This window comes from Macaca thibetana, chromosome 5 (assembly GCF_024542745.1).
Source record: "Macaca thibetana thibetana isolate TM-01 chromosome 5, ASM2454274v1, whole genome shotgun sequence".
Classification (NCBI taxonomy): Eukaryota; Metazoa; Chordata; class Mammalia; order Primates; family Cercopithecidae; genus Macaca; species Macaca thibetana.
In genome coordinates, this window is record NC_065582.1 from 88,463,189 (window position 1) to 88,482,339 (window position 19,151).

The 19,151-nt window shown below is 34.0% G+C and overlaps 1 protein-coding gene across 1 annotated transcript in view; it reads left to right on the plus strand.

The window, feature by feature from the left end:
- Positions 1-19,151, plus strand: part of EMCN (endomucin) — a 119,828-nt gene that overhangs the window by 33,044 nt on the left and 67,633 nt on the right. The window contains exons 2-4 of the mRNA XM_050792509.1: positions 2,260-2,385; positions 7,381-7,455; positions 16,715-16,831. Coding sequence (XP_050648466.1) covers positions 2,260-2,385; positions 7,381-7,455; positions 16,715-16,831 — 318 coding nt within the window. The remainder of the gene's footprint in view (positions 1-2,259; positions 2,386-7,380; positions 7,456-16,714; positions 16,832-19,151) is intronic.

Sequence of the window (19,151 nt, forward strand, 5' to 3'; positions counted from 1 at the left end):
ACACACACACACACACACACACACACACCTCTATACCAAAGCTTCATGAAACAATACTTACCTATTATTTGCAATACCACACTCTCATATTGTTTCTTTTCTTTTCCAACTTGGAAAAAGCTCTGACTGCAATGTACTACAGAGATTTAATTATTCTTTAATTGTATCACAACCTGCAGTTTGAAAAACACTGGTTTGTACAACCTATACATGATATACCTTATTATTTACTGTGCATAGGCATTATATTTCCTACCAGACTAAAAGTAATGTTTGATACCATGTGATAAATCATAGAGTCTTTTTTATCTAATCATGATTTTTACATAAGTAGTTGCCTAATAAATATTGAGGGAGAAAAGGAAAGAAGGAAATGAAGGGGAAGAAGGAAGGAGGAAGGAAGAGAAGGAAGGAAAGAAGGAGGAAAGAAGGAAGGAAGGAAGGAAGGAAGGAAGGAAGGAAGGAAGGAAGGAAGGAAGGAAGGAAGGAAGGAAGGAAGGAAGGAAGGAAGACATCTCTAAAGATGTTGATTATGCTCAGAAATTAACAATGTTGCTATTTAGGAAGTCCACAGATGAGGATCATTCAGGCTATTTGTAGGTGAATTTTCCTGTCTAAGTGCTACTTTTTTTTAGTGATTTCTTCAACCTCAATATAAAATTTAAAATGAGTGTCACATCTATGGATGTTAAGACTAAAACAAAAATAGCCAGAACAAAATGACTAATGGTGAAAAGATAAGCTTCAACAGGCTGTATTCCTGCTCCCTGCTGAATATTGTGGGGTACGGAGGTAAGACCAAGGGTGTGAAGTGCGCCTCCAGAGGTGAAAAAAGCTTTTGACTTGATTTCCATAAAGCCTGTGAAAATGCAATTCTATCATTTCTGTATGTGCGGAACACATTTCTCCGTGTGCTGAATACCTCAAGCAATTTCTATGTGCTATCTATAAACAGTCAGTGCTAAGAACTAACACTTCCGAGCATCTCAAGACTATAAAATTATATGGCACTTATACTGTATGTCATGACGTCTGAGATGTTGGTTTCATTGACATACTAGATTATTGTTTTTTCTCAGATTCAAAAAGGAACATTTCAAATGTAATTTAAATTTGAGAAGTCATACTATTGACATATATTTACTGTAATAGCATACCCAGTTTGACTGGGATTTGAATATGCCTTTATTATTCAAAGTCCATCCTCTTATATACTCTATCCAGACCAAGTGACAACAAAAAACAACGCCTTACCATAGATGTGAATATTTTTTTCCAAATTTTTATACACTTGCTTGCTGTATGTTGATTTTTAACATAAAACTGTATTTCCAGAGATGAAAACAACAAAATACAGGACTAAAAATATTTTATAAATGCTACTAAATTACAATAATTTTATGTGAAGTAAATCTTTTTATAGAACACTGAGTTAAATCCTACATACTTCACTTTGAAAAATAATAATGAAGTGATGATTTTGCCAACTCTGGTTGTTACAGAAGACTGATTTCCTCATTTGTTTGAACAGAAGTTTTAAGAATTCTTATTTAAAATAAATATATAGTATGGATTAAAAATGTATTGCCTTCATTTCTGTGCCTTTGCCTGCCCAAATTATGTTAAAATTTAGAGAAATAAACTATTAAAAAATGTGGATTTATGGTGGCCCTATTACTTTTAAGTATGTTGCAGTTATGTATCTATGTATATATGTGTATGTATATATGTATACTCTTGTCTTTATTATGTTTTATATTTTATACTCTATATAGTACATATTTATATAGAGTGCTTTATATGAAGAAGACATATACTAAAATTGATTTTTTACTACTTAGTAACTTTAATGTGATGTAAAAATATATAGTGAAATATCTACTGCCCAGAGAGTGCCCATGTAAGCATTTCATCTTGCAAGTTTCATTGAGTTGAATTAAAAAATTATTAAATTTCAAATTTATGCATTTATTCCACATTAGTTTTCTCAGAAATTATATCACTCTGAAACCACAAACTACTCCTAACCAGTCGTCTTGAAAATTCATGCCATTGGTGAGAAGTAGATGCAGTTAGTGAATAAATGCTCAGCTAAGGATAAATTGATTACAACTAGAAAATTGGTTGCAAATTCACATTCTACTGATCGGTTTAGCAGTAGTACATATACAGTATACTTGTTTAATATACTAGTCTATTAATTGGAAAACTATATGTAAGTGTTAATGCAACTACTTTAATGTAATTTACTGTTTTCAGGTGTTATAAATGCAACTACTCCTTCATCAGTTGTCGTTACTACAACAGAAACATCTGTAACAACACCAAACACAGGATCATCACAGAAAAATGTTACCACAACAACAAATGAAACAACTCCTAAAGGTAGGATTAACTGTTGGTAAATTTAGTTTAACTTTAACAAATGAAATTAGTAGTGTATATACATCAGTATGAGAAAATAATTTGGGATCTTATATCTGATTGTTATAAAGGCCAGTGCTATTTCATGATTTTGAAATTATGTGTTACTTGGGGTTCCATACAAAACCCTGAAATCTCAGTGAGCTTCTTTGTTGATATTCTTTGGGATCACTTCCTGTTTGAGAATGATTTTATTGTGAATGTTACATACACAAAGTTTATTTTTAGAGAAGAAAGAAATTGCCATGTCCTAAGTCATAAAATGTCTTTCTAAATATTCCAGTTCTCCACCTAAGCAGCACAGCCAACATGTTGAAACTGTATTAATAACAGACTGCTTTTGTTGGTTGTATTGTGTTGATAATAGATTTAATTTGTAGGTTTCGGTAGCAATGTAATCATTATTGTTATTGGACTGAGTGACAACTATATTATGTTTTCTAGCTAGGTATTAAAGGAGATTACTTTACCATCCACAAAAATGTTAAAAGGCATTGGAATACTTCCATTAAAAAAAACAAGAGGTTATCAATGCAATGCAAACTGCATCTGCCCATCTTGTAACACACATAAAATAAGGCATATCACACAAGTCCTGTAATCAATGGAAAAGAAAAACAGATTTGTGGATTGTCTATGGGCAAAAACTCTGCTTAGAATACTAAGGTCATGGAAAGACCAGAAAATCATGTATCTTGATGAATGGATAACTGAAATTCCTATGTTGTCTTTTTTACCTCTCTCTATCCCCCACTTAATTTTCAATCTAAGACCAGGATCAAATGTATCCAGATGACCAATGAAAGCTAGTTTGCTGGGCTTGAATAGGGTGGTGATCGTCAGAGACAAAGAGTACTATGATCATAGTCCATTATTTCTGCATTGTTTGATTATAAGATGAAACCAGAAAATTTCTAGCAACTTTACTTCTTGGGGTCCCACATAGCAGAACACTGAAGCACCCTTCTTTGAAGCAAGTGCATAGAATACTCGAGGTAACATCAACACACACACACACACACACACACACACTCCTTTGTTGGGACACTTTCACTGATTTATATTACTCATGTAATAGAAACTACAGTGTTGTCTGTGTCCTTCAGTAGGTATCCACTTGAGTGTTAAATTATTCATATACAACTATAAAAAAATGTAATGGGTCAGAGAAGTTTTACATTTTATCAATTTTTACTATAAAAATAGACAGCTATATCCAAAAGTGGAGAACACTGTAATTTATCTCCGTATGTCCATCTCCCCAAATCACTCTTTATCTAGATTTTATCACATTTGCTTCATTTTTCTTTTTATTTCTCCTTCCTGCCTTCTCTCTGTTTTACTCTCTCTCTTAATTTGGTTGTCAAGGTACTTTGAAGGGAACCCAGACTTCATGCCAGTTTACTTCTATACATTAAATATGCATCTCAAAAAAGAGACAATTTATCACAAACCTACAAGGCCATCATCAAATCCTCCAAATCAATAATAATACTTTAGTATCATCTGATATTTATTTTGAGAATATTAAGGGTTAAAATCTCAAAATATAAATCTAGCGGTGGGAGGGAAATTAAAGGAAGGAAGTTAGTCTGGGGTCTCTAGTGAGAGCTGCTGAGAGAGCGAGGTGGAAGAGAGATATAAAGCAGGAAAGGCAGGCTGTCACGTCCCCAGCTGCTTTGATCCAGAGTGGGAAACAGAAAGTCTGGCATGGTGGTAGGGCTGAGAAAGTCGTTAGGCAAATTGGGGTCTGTGGTGCTTATAGGAGAATGAGGGAACAACACTGGACAAAGAAGGCAAAGAAAATAACTTCTTTTTGTCTGGCTTATTTGATCAGTACCGTGTATTAAGGGTTAGATGAGTCAGACTAAGTACACTTAATATGCCCATCCTCCTAAGGGCAACACAGTTAGTACACAGTAATAAAGAAGATGGAGAATTTACCTTGAATTATCAAGTTCTAGGCATTGTGTATCAGTATATTTGACTTACTAATTTCAGGCCTGTGAGGGGCTTACATTTGGAGGAGTTTTATTGTCCCATTCTCCAAAATAATAATTTTAAAAATTACTCAATAATACAAGAAAAAGGTATCTGTAGTGAACAAGTCTATTATTCCCCTCTTTCTCATGGCCAGTATGGTCCTCTTAGCCACGATGAAAGTATTTACTGAAAAAACACAACATGGAGAAGTGTCTTTATTTTTCATTTTAAGGCTTCCTAATCAGAATTTCTTTGTTTAAAGGACAAAAGATCGTTGGTCTAGTAGTGCTTATGTCTTTCTAAATCACATAAAATGTATTTTTCTTGCCAATGGCAGAAATTCTATCATCAGAAAAGTGGAAAATGTGCAACTGAGATGAGAATTCTTCTTGCAGCAACATAATCACTGAAGTGGCAGATGTGATTGATAGAGCTTTGCCTGGAGCAGGGCTTGCTTTCAGAGATTTGCCCAATTAGAGAAATGGGACTTGACCTCTTCCTAGATGTACATCAAGTGCACTGCACATTTTGTGCAAAGGCAAAATGGCTAGAGTTAAAAATCAACATTTGACAGACATTGAATATCCCTGTCATAAAATAAACTTCTAGGATAAAAAAGAAACTCGAAATGTAATTTTTTTACATTAAAAAGTTGATTATTATTCAGCTTCATTTTAAAAACATTGAAAAGTCTAGTATTTTTCAATGAGTTGAATTATAATGCAGGAACAAATATTTCTCAACAGTGATACTAACAATTTCTGGTATTAAATATTTGAGTACCTGAGGTCAGTAAAGGAGGCCAATGCTTTTGGCCACCTATCTCACACAGGGTGCTAAATATGATGTTTCAGTTGTACATCTTCTATGTAGAAACTAACTAGATACAACTACAAAGAACATTTTAAACACATTCTTGGAAATTTCTTGTAAGATTAGTCAGAAAAAATATGAGTTTGGGTACTCCATTTTTCTCTATAGTCTTTCCCCTTTTATTTATTGTCTTTCTGTTCCTCGTTATATTTGAATAGAAAATGAAGTGCCTGGGATATCTTTGTATATGATTTTTTGGTTTCTCCTTTTCATAGAATTTTGAAGTGGCAAAGTTGACGTTTCGCTTTTAGTTTATCATCACAAAATACGAAATGTTTACCAATTAGACATTTCCTTGAAACATTTGTAGCCTAAATAGAATTCAACATGGTTCTCAAAGGTTGTTTTGGAAAATGGTATGAATGAATGCTAGTTTAAGAAACAATTTTGCAGAGAGTAAAATTATGATATTCTAATGATTTAATCTATTATAAACATTTATTGACTCAAAATGATATAATATCTTTAAAAATAAATAGCTTTTTGCCCTAATCACACAATATACCCATGGAGCAAACCTGCCCATGTACCCCCTGAGTCTAAAATAAAATTGCTAAAAAAGGAACAAAGAAGAGGGGCCAGGTGCTGTGACTCGCACCTGTAATCTCAGAGCTTTGGATGGTTGAAATTAGGGGATCACTTGAGGCCAGAAGTCTGATTCTGCAGTGAGATATGCTCATACCACTCCACTCCAGCCGGGGTGACAGAGCAGGACCTTATCAAGCAAGGACAGAAAGAAAGAGGAAGGATGGAAGGAAGGAAGGAAGGAAGGAATGAAGGAAGGAAGGAAGGAAGGAAGGAAGGAAGGAAGGAAGGAAGGAAGGAAGGAAGGAAGGAAGGGAGGGAGGGAGGGAGGGAGGGAGGGAGGGAGGATGGAAGGGGGGATGGAAGGAGGGGAGAGGGAGGGAGGCAGGATGGAAGAAGGAGGGAGGGAGGGAACGAAGGAAGGAAGGAAGGAAGGAAGGAAGGAAGGAAGGAAGGAAGGAAGGAAGGAAGGGAGGAAGGAAGGAAGGAAAAAAGACTATTACAGAGAGTTGGAGAGTAGGTATCAAACTGATGAGTCACCTTGACTACTTAGGGCAGATTTGCCCCTTGGTTGACTTTTCATGTGTTATATGAGTGCTTCCTTATTTGAAACAACGTTGACAAAATGCCTAGTGTATGCCAGGAATAATTCTTGATACTAAGATTAAAAATGTGACTAGAGGCCGGGCGCGGTGGCTCACACCTGTAATCCCAGCACTTTGGGAGGCCGAGACGGGTGGATCATGAGGTCAGGAGATTGAGACCATCCTGGCTAACACGGTGAAACCCTGTCTCTACTAAAAAATACAAAAAAAACTAGCCGGGCGAGGTGGCGGGAGCCTTAGTCCCAGCTACTCGGGGGGGCTGAGGCAGGAGAATGGCGTAAACCTGGGAGGCGGAGCTTGCAGTGAGCTGAGATCAGGCCACTGCACTTCAGCCTGGGCGACAGAGCAAGACTCCGTCCCCCACCAAAAAAAAAAAAAAAAAAAAAAAAATTGTGACTAGAATTGGATACTGCCCTCAAGAGCAAAGAGGGGCACCTGGCATAGAGTGGGAACTCAAAGAACATTCCATAAATAAACAAATTAATACAGAAGTTTTCAGTTTCCTTCATAACTTACATTCATTTAGAAATTTCAGTGTCATAACTAAATCAATAAAATGAAATGTAATTCTAGAAAAAAAAAAAGGCATGATATTCCTAGGTCCTATTGACCATGTCACTTTTCTCACAGGGAAAAGTAAAATGATTTTAAACGTTAGAATTTTGTATTTTGCAATAATTTGTTGCAAGTTTAAGGATACCTAAGTAACAATCTTCAGTGGAAACTTGTTTTGGGGACTTACTGTGCAAAAATGTGTGTGTGTGTGTGTGTGTGTGTGTGTGTAGGCCACCCAAGCATTTAATATATATATTCTTTAGACAAAACGAACGGGAAAATGGGAAAAATTAAAGAGAGACAAAGGAGAGATGCCAGTCCACCTATAGATTTAACTTACTTTTATTTATTTATTTATTTATTGATAGATAACATGAGATTATGATTAATAATGTAATCTATTTTATCAAACTAGGAACAATCACCAGCGAATTACCTAAAACGTCTCTGACGACAACAGTTACTTTATTAATAACAAGTAAAGATGAAGGTGAGTAATGATTCATTTTTCTACCATTTTAAAAAATACATAATTCACATAATGTAATAGTCACCCTTTTAAAGTGTACAATTCAGAAGTTTTTAGTATATTAACAAGATTGTACAGCTACCACCACTATTAATTTCAGCACATTTTAATCTCCCCAAGAGGAATCTCTGTATCAATTACTAATCACTTCCCATATCCCCCTCCCAGCCTCTGGTAACCATGAACCTCCTTTATAGATTTGCCTATTCTGGACATTTCATATAAATGGAATCATACAATATATGACCTTTTGTGTTTGGATTCTTTCAGTTAGTATGATGTTTTCAAGTTCATCCATGTTGTAACATGTATCTGTAGTTCATTCTTTATTATCACTAAATAATATTGCATTTTATGGATACACCACATTTTGTTTATCCATTTATTAATTGATGAACATCTGCATTGTTTCTACTTGCTAATGATTATAAATAATGCTGCTATGAACATTTATGTGCAAGTTTTTGTCTGCCCACGTTTTTCATTTCTCTTAAGTATATGTCTTGAGGTTGAATTGCTAAGTCACAGGGTAACTCTATGTTTAACATTTTAAGGAACCAATTTCCAAAGCAGCTGTACTATATTACTTTTCCACCAGCAACATATAAGAGTTCCAATATCTCCATATTCTAGCTAACACTTGTCTGTCTTAATTATATTTGTCTCAGTGGGTGTGAACTGGTATCCCTTTGTAAGTCTGACTTATATTTCTCTAATGATTAATGATGTTGAACATATTTCATGTGTTTGGTAGCCATTTGTATATCTTCCTTGGAAAATGTTAGCTCAAATTATTTGTACATTTTTTTAAAAAATTGGCTATTTGTCCTCTTATTGTTAAGTTGTAAGAGTTCTCTCTACATTCAAGACTAGACCTTTATAAGATAGATAATTTGCAATTATTTTTCCCATTCTATAGGTTATCTTTTAATTTTGTTGGTAGTATCTTTTGAAGCCTGAAAATCTCTGATTTTCATGGGGTAGAATTTCATGGAGAAGAGTTCAGTCCTGTTGACCAATGCTGGCTGCAGATGTTGCAGTTTTCAGAGCATCGCATTGATTTGCTGAGCATACTTCTCAGATGTAATGGTTTCGCCAGATTCAGAAAGCTGCAGTGGATCTGACAGGCAGAAGACCACCAAACAGTGACCATGACCTTTATTTGGTGCAAGTTTGGCTTTGGGAAGTGCTTTGGAGCTTCTCCTCAGTCCAACCACTGAGCTAGTTGTTGCCAGTTGTCATATAAAATCCACTTTTTGTCGCACATCACAATCAGATCAAGAAATGGTTTGTTGTGTTAGAATAAGAGAAGATGACACTTCAAAACCACGATTTTTTTTATTTTCACTCAGCTCACGAGGCACCCACTTATCCCCTAAACGGCTGTAGAATCATTGAGGTTTGAGTTCTTTGGCAACTTCTCATGTAGTTGTTAGAGAAACAAGCTTCAATGATTGATCTCAATTGGTCATTGTGGCCTTCCGATGTCTGGCCACTAAGCTCCTCATCTTCAAGGCTCTCGTTTCCTATGCAAAACTTCTTGAACCACCACTGCATTGTATGTTCATAAGCAATTCCTAAGACAACTGCTTTGTTGATATAGTGAGTTGTCTGCGCCTCTTTTACGACCCATTTTGAACTCAAATAAGAAAATCGCTTGGATTTGCTTTTTGTCTAACATCATTTCCATAGTCTAAAATAAACACAAAATAAACAGCAAGTGATGTCATTAGCAAAAAAAAAAAAAAAAAGAAACCGGAAATGCCCATTAAAATTGTATATAACATGGATGGGTGCAGTGGCTCATGCCTGTAATCCCAACACTTTGGGTGGCCAAGAAGTGTGGATCACTCGAGGCCAGGAGTTCAAGACCAGCCTGGCCAACATGGTGAAACTCTGTGTATGTTTATGTCTCTACTAAAAATACAAAAATTAACCGGGCGCTGTGGCACGCATCTGTAATCCCAGCTACTCGGAAGGCTGAGGCAGGAGAATTGCTTGAACCCGGGAGGCGGAGGTTGCAGTGAGCCGAGATTGGGCCACTGCACTCCAGCCTGGGTGACAGAATGAGACTCCATCTCAAAAAAAAAATATATACACACACACACACACACACACACACACACTCTTCTAGAATATATATGTTTCTAGAATATATATCTATATATATTCTAGATGCATATATCTAGAAGTTCATTTTATGATAGGGATATATATATATATATAAAACATAATCACATTTATTTAAGAATGTATGCCAATATCAAATGGCACATCCCAACAATGTAAAAGCTGCAATTACATTTGCATCCACCTAATATGAGTTTTTTCTGGACTCCTGAATCGACTCCACTTATACCTATATGCCAATTATTATATCAGAATCATGTACTCTTGATTACTATCACTTTCTATTAAGTTTTGAAAAAAGGAAATGTGAGTCCTCCAACTTTTTCTTTTTTATCCAAGCTTGTTTTGGCTATTCAACTTTATCATGCCAATTTTATTACGCTAATTTTAATGCGAATTTTAAGATCAACTTGTTGATTTCTGCAAAGCCAGCTAGGATTGTGATAGGGATTTCACTGAATCTGTAGATCAATTTGAGGAGTATCACCATCTTAACAATCAGGGCTTTCAATTTATGAGCACAGGATGTCTTTCCATTTATCTATGTCTTCTTCAATTTATTTTGATGATGTTTGTAGTTTTCAAGCGTGGAAAGCTTAAGCTTAAACTTATTTTTGTTAAATTTATTCCTAATATTTTATTCATTTTAAATACAATTATTTTGTAATGAAATTGTTGTTTTATTTCAAGTTTGGATTATTCATCACTACTATATGTAAATATAATTTATTTTTGTATGTCAATATTATATCCTCCCACTCTATTGAACTAATTTATTAGCTCGAATTTGTGTGTGTATATATGTATGTGTATTTCTTAGAATTTTCTATGTACAAGATTATGTCATCTGCAAATATAGTTTTACTTTTTTCTTTCCAACGTGGATGACTTTCTTTTATTTATAATTTTATTTTATTTATTTTATTGCCTAACTACCCTGGCTAGCACCTTCAATATAAGGTTGAGTAGAAGTGGTGGGAGGAGATATCCTTGTCTTGTTTCTAACTTTCAGGGAAAGCTGTCAGTTTTCCACCAGTAAGTATGATGTTAATTATGAGTTTTTAATAGATGACCTTTATCAGAATGAGGAAGTTCCCTTTTATTACTAGATTGTTGAGTGTGTTTATTATGCAAGGGTATTGGATTTTTTAAAATGCCTTGTCTTATTATATTGAAATTGTCATGTTTTTAAAAAATTCCTTACTTTGTTAATGTGGCATATGATATTGATTTCTATATGTTCAGTCAACCTTGAATTCCTAGGCTAAATGCAACTTGGTCATGGAGTATAATTCTTTTTATGTGGTGTTAAACTTTATTTATATTATTTTGTTAAGAATTTTTGTGTCCATATTCATGAAATATATGTTTGCAGTTTTCTTGTCACGTATTTGTCTAATTTTGAAATCAAAATAATACTAGCCTCATACAATAAGTTGGGAAGTGTTCCCTTCTCTACTAATTTTTGAAAGAGTTTTTGAGGATTGGTGGTAATTGCTTTTTAAATGTTTGGTAGAATTTTCCAGGGAAGACCCTGGTGCTGAGCTTCCTTTATGAATTTTTTTAAAATACTAACTTAATTTATTTACTTACTATAAGTCTATTAGATTTTCTATTTCTTCTTGTCTCAGTTTTTGTAGTTAGTGATTTCCTAGGAATTTGCCCATTTAATCTGGATTATCTAATTTGTTTGCATATAGTTGTTCACAGCATTGCCTTATAATCCTTTTAATTTCTGTAAGGTTGGTAGTAGTGAATCATCGTTCATTCATAATTTTGATAACTTGACTCCCCTCTCTTATTTCTTTATTAGCATAGCTAAAAGTGTCTCAATTTTATAGATCTTTTCAAAGAACAAACTTTTGGTTTTATTTTTTTCTGTGTTGTGTTTCTATTCCCTATTTTATTTCATTCTTCTCTAATCCTTAGTGTTTCTTTCCACTGTTTCGTATGGGTTTAGTTTGCTCTTCTTTTTCTAGTTTCTCAAATTGGCCAGTGAGGATTTTGATTTGAGATTATTCTTCTTTTTAATATGTGTTAACACCTACAAATTTCCTTGTTTCTGTTGCTGTCTCTGCATTCCATAAATTTTGGTATATTATGTTTTCATATTCATTTACTGCAAAGTATTTTCTAATATTTTTTATGATTTATTCCTTGACCCCTCTATGTGTTCATGTGTTCTCATCATTTAGCTCCCACTTATAAGTGAGAACATGCAATGTTTTCTTTTCTTTTCCTGTGTTAGTTTGTTAAGGATAATGTTCTTCAGCTTCATCCACATTCCTGCAGAGGACATGATCTCATTCTTTTTATAGCTGCATGGTATTTCATGGTGTATATGTACCATATTTTGTTTATCCAATTTGTCATTGATGGGACATTTAGGTTGATTGCATGCCTCTACCATTCCGAATAGTGCTGCAGTGAACATATGTGTGCTTCATAATAGAATGGTTTCCACTCATTTGGTTATATATCAAGTAAAGGGATTGTTAGGCTGAGCGGTATTTCTGTTTTCAGGTCTTAAAGAAATTGCCATACTGTTTTCCACAATGTTTGAACTAATTTACACTCCCACCAACAGTGTATAAGCCTTCCTTTTTCCCCACAACCTCACCAGAACCTGTTATTTTTTAACATTTTAGTAATAGCCATTCTAACTGGTGTGAAAGAGTATCTCATTGTGATTTTGATTTGCATTTCTCTAATAATCAATGATGTTGAACTGTTTTTATATGATTGTTGGCTACATGTATGTCTTCTTTGTAAAAGTGTCTGTTCGTGTCCTTTGCTCATGTTTTTATGGAGTTGTTTTTTCTTGTAAATTTAAATTTCTTAGAGATGCTGAATATTAGACCTTTGTTGGATGCAGAGTTTGCAAAAATTTCCCCTATTCTGTAGATTATCTGCTTATTCTTTTGATAGGTTATTTTGCTATGCAGAAGCTTTTTAGTTTAATTCAATCCCATTTGTCAACTTTTGCTTTTGTTGCAATTATTTTTGGTGTTTTCATCATGAAATCTTTGCCCATGCTTATGTCCTGAATGGTATTGTCTATTAAACTAATATTGAAAATCTTCACAGAACTGGAAAAAACTATTTAAAAATTCATATGGAACCAAAAAAAGCCCAAATAGCCAAGGAAATCCTAAGCAATAAGAACAAAGCTAGAAGTATTACGTTACCTGACTTCAAACTATATTACTAGGCTACGGTAACCATAGACCAATGGAACGGAATAGAGAACCCAGAAATAAGACCACATACCTACACTATTTAATCTTCAACAAAGCTGCCAAAAAATAGGGAAAGGACTCCCTGTTCAATAAATGAAGCTGGAATAATAGGCTAGTCATATGCAGAAGAATAAAACTGGACCCCTTCCTTACAACATATACAAAAATTAACTCAAGATAGATTAAAGACTTAAATTAAATACTTATTTTATGAACTTTGACTCTTAACTCCTTATCAGATATATAATTTACAAATTATTTTTCTCAATTTGTAAGCTGCTTTTACATTTTGCTAATTGTTTCCTTTGCTGTGCACTAGGTTTTTAGTTTGATGTAGTCCCATTTATTTACTTTTGCTTTTGTAGCCTGAGCTTTTGATGTAATATCCAAAAATAATTGCTGAGCCCAATGTAAAGGAGATTTGCCCCTATCTTCTCTTCTGGAGGTTTATGATTTCAGGCATTACATTTAGGTCTTTTATCCATTTAGAGTTGATTTTTGTGTGTTGTGTCAAATAAGGGTACAATTTCATTCTCTTGCATGTGGTTATACAGTTTCCCCAGTGCAATTTATTGCAGAGACTATCCTTTCCTTATAGTAACCTCTTGGCGCCCTTGTTGAAAATTAATTGACCATATATGTTTAGATTTATATCTGGACTCTCTATTTTATTCCACTGGTCTATATGTCTGCTTTCATGCCAGTATTATACTGTTTGGATTACTGTAGCTTTGTGATATAATTTTAAATAATTAGGAAGTGTGATGCCTCTACTTTTATTTTTCTTTCTCAAGATTGTTTTGCTATTCAGGATCCTTTGTGGTTCCACACAAATTAATTTTTTTCTACTTCTGTAAACAATGACTTGTGAATTTTGATAGGGATTTTTAAAAATCTATATATCAATTAGGGTAGTATGGACATTTTAATATTAATTATTTTAATCCATGAACATAGGGTATCTTTTCATTTATTTGTGAATTATTTAGTTTTTATTAATGTTTTATAGTTTTCAGTGTGCAGCTCTTTCATTTCCTTGATTAAATTTATTCCTAAATATTTTAAAAGCATCTTTGATTAATGTAAAAACCAAATATATCACAGTACTACTAGTCTATAGCATGTATTTTAGTAAATGCTAATTTTGTCAAAAGTCTCTTACCTTTCATTCTATTGCTTAAGACAAAGTGGTCAGACATTTTTCCTGTGGGCATCAGATAAAACAATGCTATAATTAAAATTAAGTAATTCCAAAGGAATAAAACTGCCAATCTCCCTCCCTGTAAAATTAAAATCCATGATCACAAACCCTCCCTTCAAGTTAATTGGTAACTACACATTAGATTCTTAATGTAGTTAATATCCTGATTTACTGTTTTCCTCAATAAACTTAATTCCTCAAAATATACAAAATAAATTTAACGTTAATAATTCCAAGATAATTATAAAACAGACCCTCTCCCTCACACTCCTCTCAGCCCTATGCAGTGGTTTTCACCTAAGGACATGCATGGAATCAAGATTTCTTTTATCCATTTACAATCTGGTACTGATACGACTCCCTCAAGCATCTCTTGTGTTAAATTCTCATTTTTTCCAATTCAAATATGGATAAATTCCTTATGTTTTGTCTTTAATGCATCCCACCTATACCAAAAGCTAAGACTTAAACATACATGAATCTCAAAAACACAAGTCATAAATGTAAAGCCAATGTAGCTTGATGCAATTCTCTAATAAATTAATATTTCTCCAGAAAAATTATGTTTGTGAAACCTAATGCATGCACTATTGTCTAGGATTATAGTGCAATTCATAACTGTAGATGAAAGCAGGTACATATTGTTATGTAAGGGAAAGTAGAAAGTATTTAGATTTAAAGACTAGCTTCAAGATTGATTTACTTTTTATCTGAAGATGTGAATTACTCATTGGCAGTAGTCTGGAATAAACTATGTGTTAACCATAAACACAACTGGAAGTTTTCTCAAAAAGATGTTAATATGACTATGATTCTCATATCTTAATAAATGTTAGTCAACCATGCGTAGATTATTCTCTCCTGAGACTAGGATTTGAAACATTTCTGTATATTAGTAAAGTTTAAAAATTTGTGGCTGTGGCAGCATCTTTTATTCTATTCAGTTTGGGTTTACCATGAATATTTAAAAATATTTTGATTTACCTTAAACATTCAAGATTTGCTCCATGGCCTACTTCATGTGGTATAACTGACAACCTGTCCTACATTGAGTGTAGGCTCTAATTCTCATTTGTGAAATATATTCCACATTTATAATAGGCAATTCTTTAAGCAAAATCTTTAGCGTTACATTCCCAGCTATTCCATTATTTTTCTCCTTTCTTTGTATATTTCCAATCTGGGAGCCCTCCACATCTTTCTTAGCTATATATTCTCTTTCCCTCCACCAAGACTGTTGAGTCTGCTTGATACTAGGGAACTCTTTAGGCTTTCAGGATAGCTTTTTCATGCTTTCCAATTTTAGCTCAGCTGAAGAATTCTTCTCCAAAGATTTCTGAAGAGAAACTCCTGTTCTGATCTTTCCCAAACATATGTTGGAGTTCCAGTGAGAAGCAAAATCTTTACCCCCCAGGAGTTCCTCCATCCTCAAATGTTGAGTTTCTGCACCTTGGGTGACCTGTCCCACTTCCATGCTAACAAGAATACCAATTTCTGCTTTCTTGCTATAATAAGGCATATCTCTACTTCACATATTTTCCTCCCTATTTAACCTCTGAAATGTATGGCCATTCCCACTCATTCTCTCTCATATGCAGGATTAACACTGTAGACTACATTTCAATTTATTTCATTTTGTTTGCACACTAATTTCCAAAGGCCTTTTACCTGAAGGAAAATATATTTATCTACTGTCTATGAAGTCTTCTTGCAAACGATCCCTTTCTTCAGCATGACTTCCTCAACTGCACTAAGAATTTGTATTACACAGTAGATACTTGTTGACATAGAATGGAAGTTGACTGCACTTCTAGAAAGCACCAGTAGTTCTTGCTCCATTCTACTCCGTGTTAGACATCTACTAAACTGCTTTCCCCTCATCTCCAGGTAGCGTCACATCTAGCTAACACCAAGCATGCAGTAAATGGCATGTCTGCATTTCTTCACTAGCCCAATGTTTCCATACTAGACTGAAAAAACTGAAGGGCATTGATTTTTTTTTCAGAATATATAGGCAAATATAAGTTGTTTCAAGTCATCTTATTCAAATGTTATCTTTGAAAAGCTCAGCTTATATTTTTGTTGTAAATTTTTCTTTTTTTTCAAAGAAAATGAACTAAGTATAATTAAAAGTGTATTCCATTTATGTCCTATTATTCCTTATCTCCTGACTATTCCACCTGCTTGAAAATATTTTCCCAAGTGGCATGAGAATAATAGTGCTATACTTAATTACTACCACATCCTTACCTTTCTTTTCCCAGGGTAACTGAGTGATTAACTTTTGCATCAGAAAGGCTTGAATTCAGGTCATGGTTCTCTCCTATTACAAGTTATGTGATTGTGGGGAAATTATTTAATTTCTCTGAGTCTTATATATAAAATAATTATCATCAGGATTACTTAATTCATAAGATTACCATGATAATCAAGTGAGATAACCTACACAAGAAAGTTAATGTCCCTCTACATTCTTTAAAGTAATTAATTATATCACCAAAAGGTGAATGTTAAAATGCTGGATTTCTAAGGCTTGGTCAGAAGACTTCTAGAAATTAATCTTCAAGTTTTAGTTGGATATTAATATGAATATTAATAAGATGATCTGGTGATTTGTTATACTCCTGATGACTGTTCATTCTTTTTACAGGATTAAGAGTCACAACTCCTGATGTCAGGGAGAATAAGTCCATCATTTCAAACGTAACAGTAACAAGTGTTACACCTCCAAATGCTGTTTCAGCATTGCAAAGTTCCAAACCCAAGAGTAAGTATGAGGATTTGTGCTGAAGTGTTAAACTAGTGTGTTGGATAAAACTAGTTTCAGAATGTTTTCCAGCATACAACTGCCAAGGAATTATGTCCTGTTTAAATTGTCTCTTAGTCTCTACCCAATAGAACAATCATTTGGCAGCCTCATCTTTTACAGAGATACCCTATTATACTGCAGCCACAAATGAATGGGTCACAATGAAGATTAACACAAGACTGGGCAGTAATCTATGATATTACCTGGCACTAAAAGGACAGCTCAGCCAACAAATTAGACAACTTAGATGAAATGGGAAAATCGTCAGAAAGAAATAAATTGCTAAAACTGACTCAAGAAGATATGGAAATCTGAAGAAAAAAAAAACCTATAATGATTAAAGAAATTGAAATGGGAACTAAAAATATTCCTATAAAGAAAACCCCAAGCCAAGATGGCTTCAATTGTCGATTCTATAAAGTATTTCAGAAATAAATCATACTAACTCTTCCCAAACTCTTTTAGAACGTAAAGGAGGGGAAAACACTGCACAGATTATTATCTGAGGCTAATGTTACCCTGATACCAAAGCAAGAAAAGAATGAAAAGAAAAAGCAAGTAAAGAAAACTACAGACCAATATGGCTCTTAGACATAGATGCAAATATCCTCGATAAAATATTGCAAAAAATGAGTAACAAGTAAAAAAGAATATAAAACATGAACAAGTCAGATTTATCCCAGAAATGCAAGATTGGTTTAACATATGAAAACCAAATAAAGTAATACAACAAATTAGTAAAATCAGTACATGTAGAAAGAGCATTCAGCAAAATCTAACATTCATTCATATTAAAAACTCTCAATAAACTAGAAATATAATGAAATTTCCTCAACTTGATAAAGGGCATATACAAAAAGCCTACAGCTAACATCATACTTAATAAAGAAAGACTTAATGTTTTCCCCTTAAGATCTGGAACATACCAAAGATGTCTGTTCTTATCAATTTTATTCAACATTATAGCCAGAGGTTTTAGACAGTACAATTCAACAATGGATAATACATAGATCCATTTAGATTGAAAGGGAAGAAATAAAGCATTTTTTGTTAGCAGACTACATAATTATCTATGTAGAAAATTCAAAGAATTCACTATAAAACTACTAAAACCACTAAAGAGTGGTTTGTAGCACAAGATATAAAATATGTAAAAGTAAATTATATTTTTGTATGTTAACAGTGGCAATCCAAAATAAAATTGAGAAAATAATTCCATTTTCAATAGCATCAGAAAGTATAAAATATGTAGAAATAAATTCAATAATAGAAGTGAAAGATTTGTACACTAAACTACAAACTATTTTGGTGAGAAATTAAATATCTAAAGAGACATTACATCTTTATAGATTAGGAACCTCAATATTTATATGATAATTCTCTCCAAATTGATCAATAATTGATTAATATATTTAATGCAATCTCTACCAGAATCCCAGTTTTTGTTTTTTGTTTTTTTTTGAGACGGAGTCTCACGCTGTTGCCCAGGCTGGAGTGCAGTGGCGCGATCTCGGCTCACTGCAAGCTCCGCCTCCCGGGTTCCCGCCATTCTCCTGCCTCAGCCTCCTGAGTAGCTGGGACTACAGGCGCCCGCCACCGCGCCCGGCTAATTTTTGTATTTTTAGTAGAGACGGGGTTTCACTGTGGTCTCGATCTCCTGACCTTGTGATCCGCCCGCCTCGGCCTCCCAAAGTGCTGGGATTACAGGCTTGAGCCACCGCGCCCGGCCCAGAATCCCAGTTTTTTAAAATAAATTGGTAAGATGACCCTAGATTTGTACAGAAATAAAAAGGACCTGGAATAGTTAAAACATTTTTGAAAAAGAACAAAGTTGGAGGACACAACCCAATTTCAAAACTTATTCTAAAGCTATTGCATTCAAGTATGGACCTCAGAAACATTATACTCAATGAAAGAAGCCATACACAAAATATGACATGTGGTATATTCCACTTACAGTAAATATGTGGAAAAGACATTTTATAGGGACAGAAAGCAGATAAGTGGTTGCCTGCAGCTGGAGATGGGAGTGGGAATTGATTCTAAATAAGCTCACCAGAGTTTTTCATGTTGATGGAGCTGCTCTAAAACTGGATTATATTGATGGTTGCAGAATCCTACAGATTTACTAAAAATTATTACTTGTATACTTAAAATGCATGCATTTAATGGTGTGTAAATCATATTTTTGATAAAGCTTTGTTGAAAAACAAAAGGAAAGAAAATGATGAGCCTAGCCAATCAAATTTTCTTTCTGAATAGTCTGAACTAGAAAACC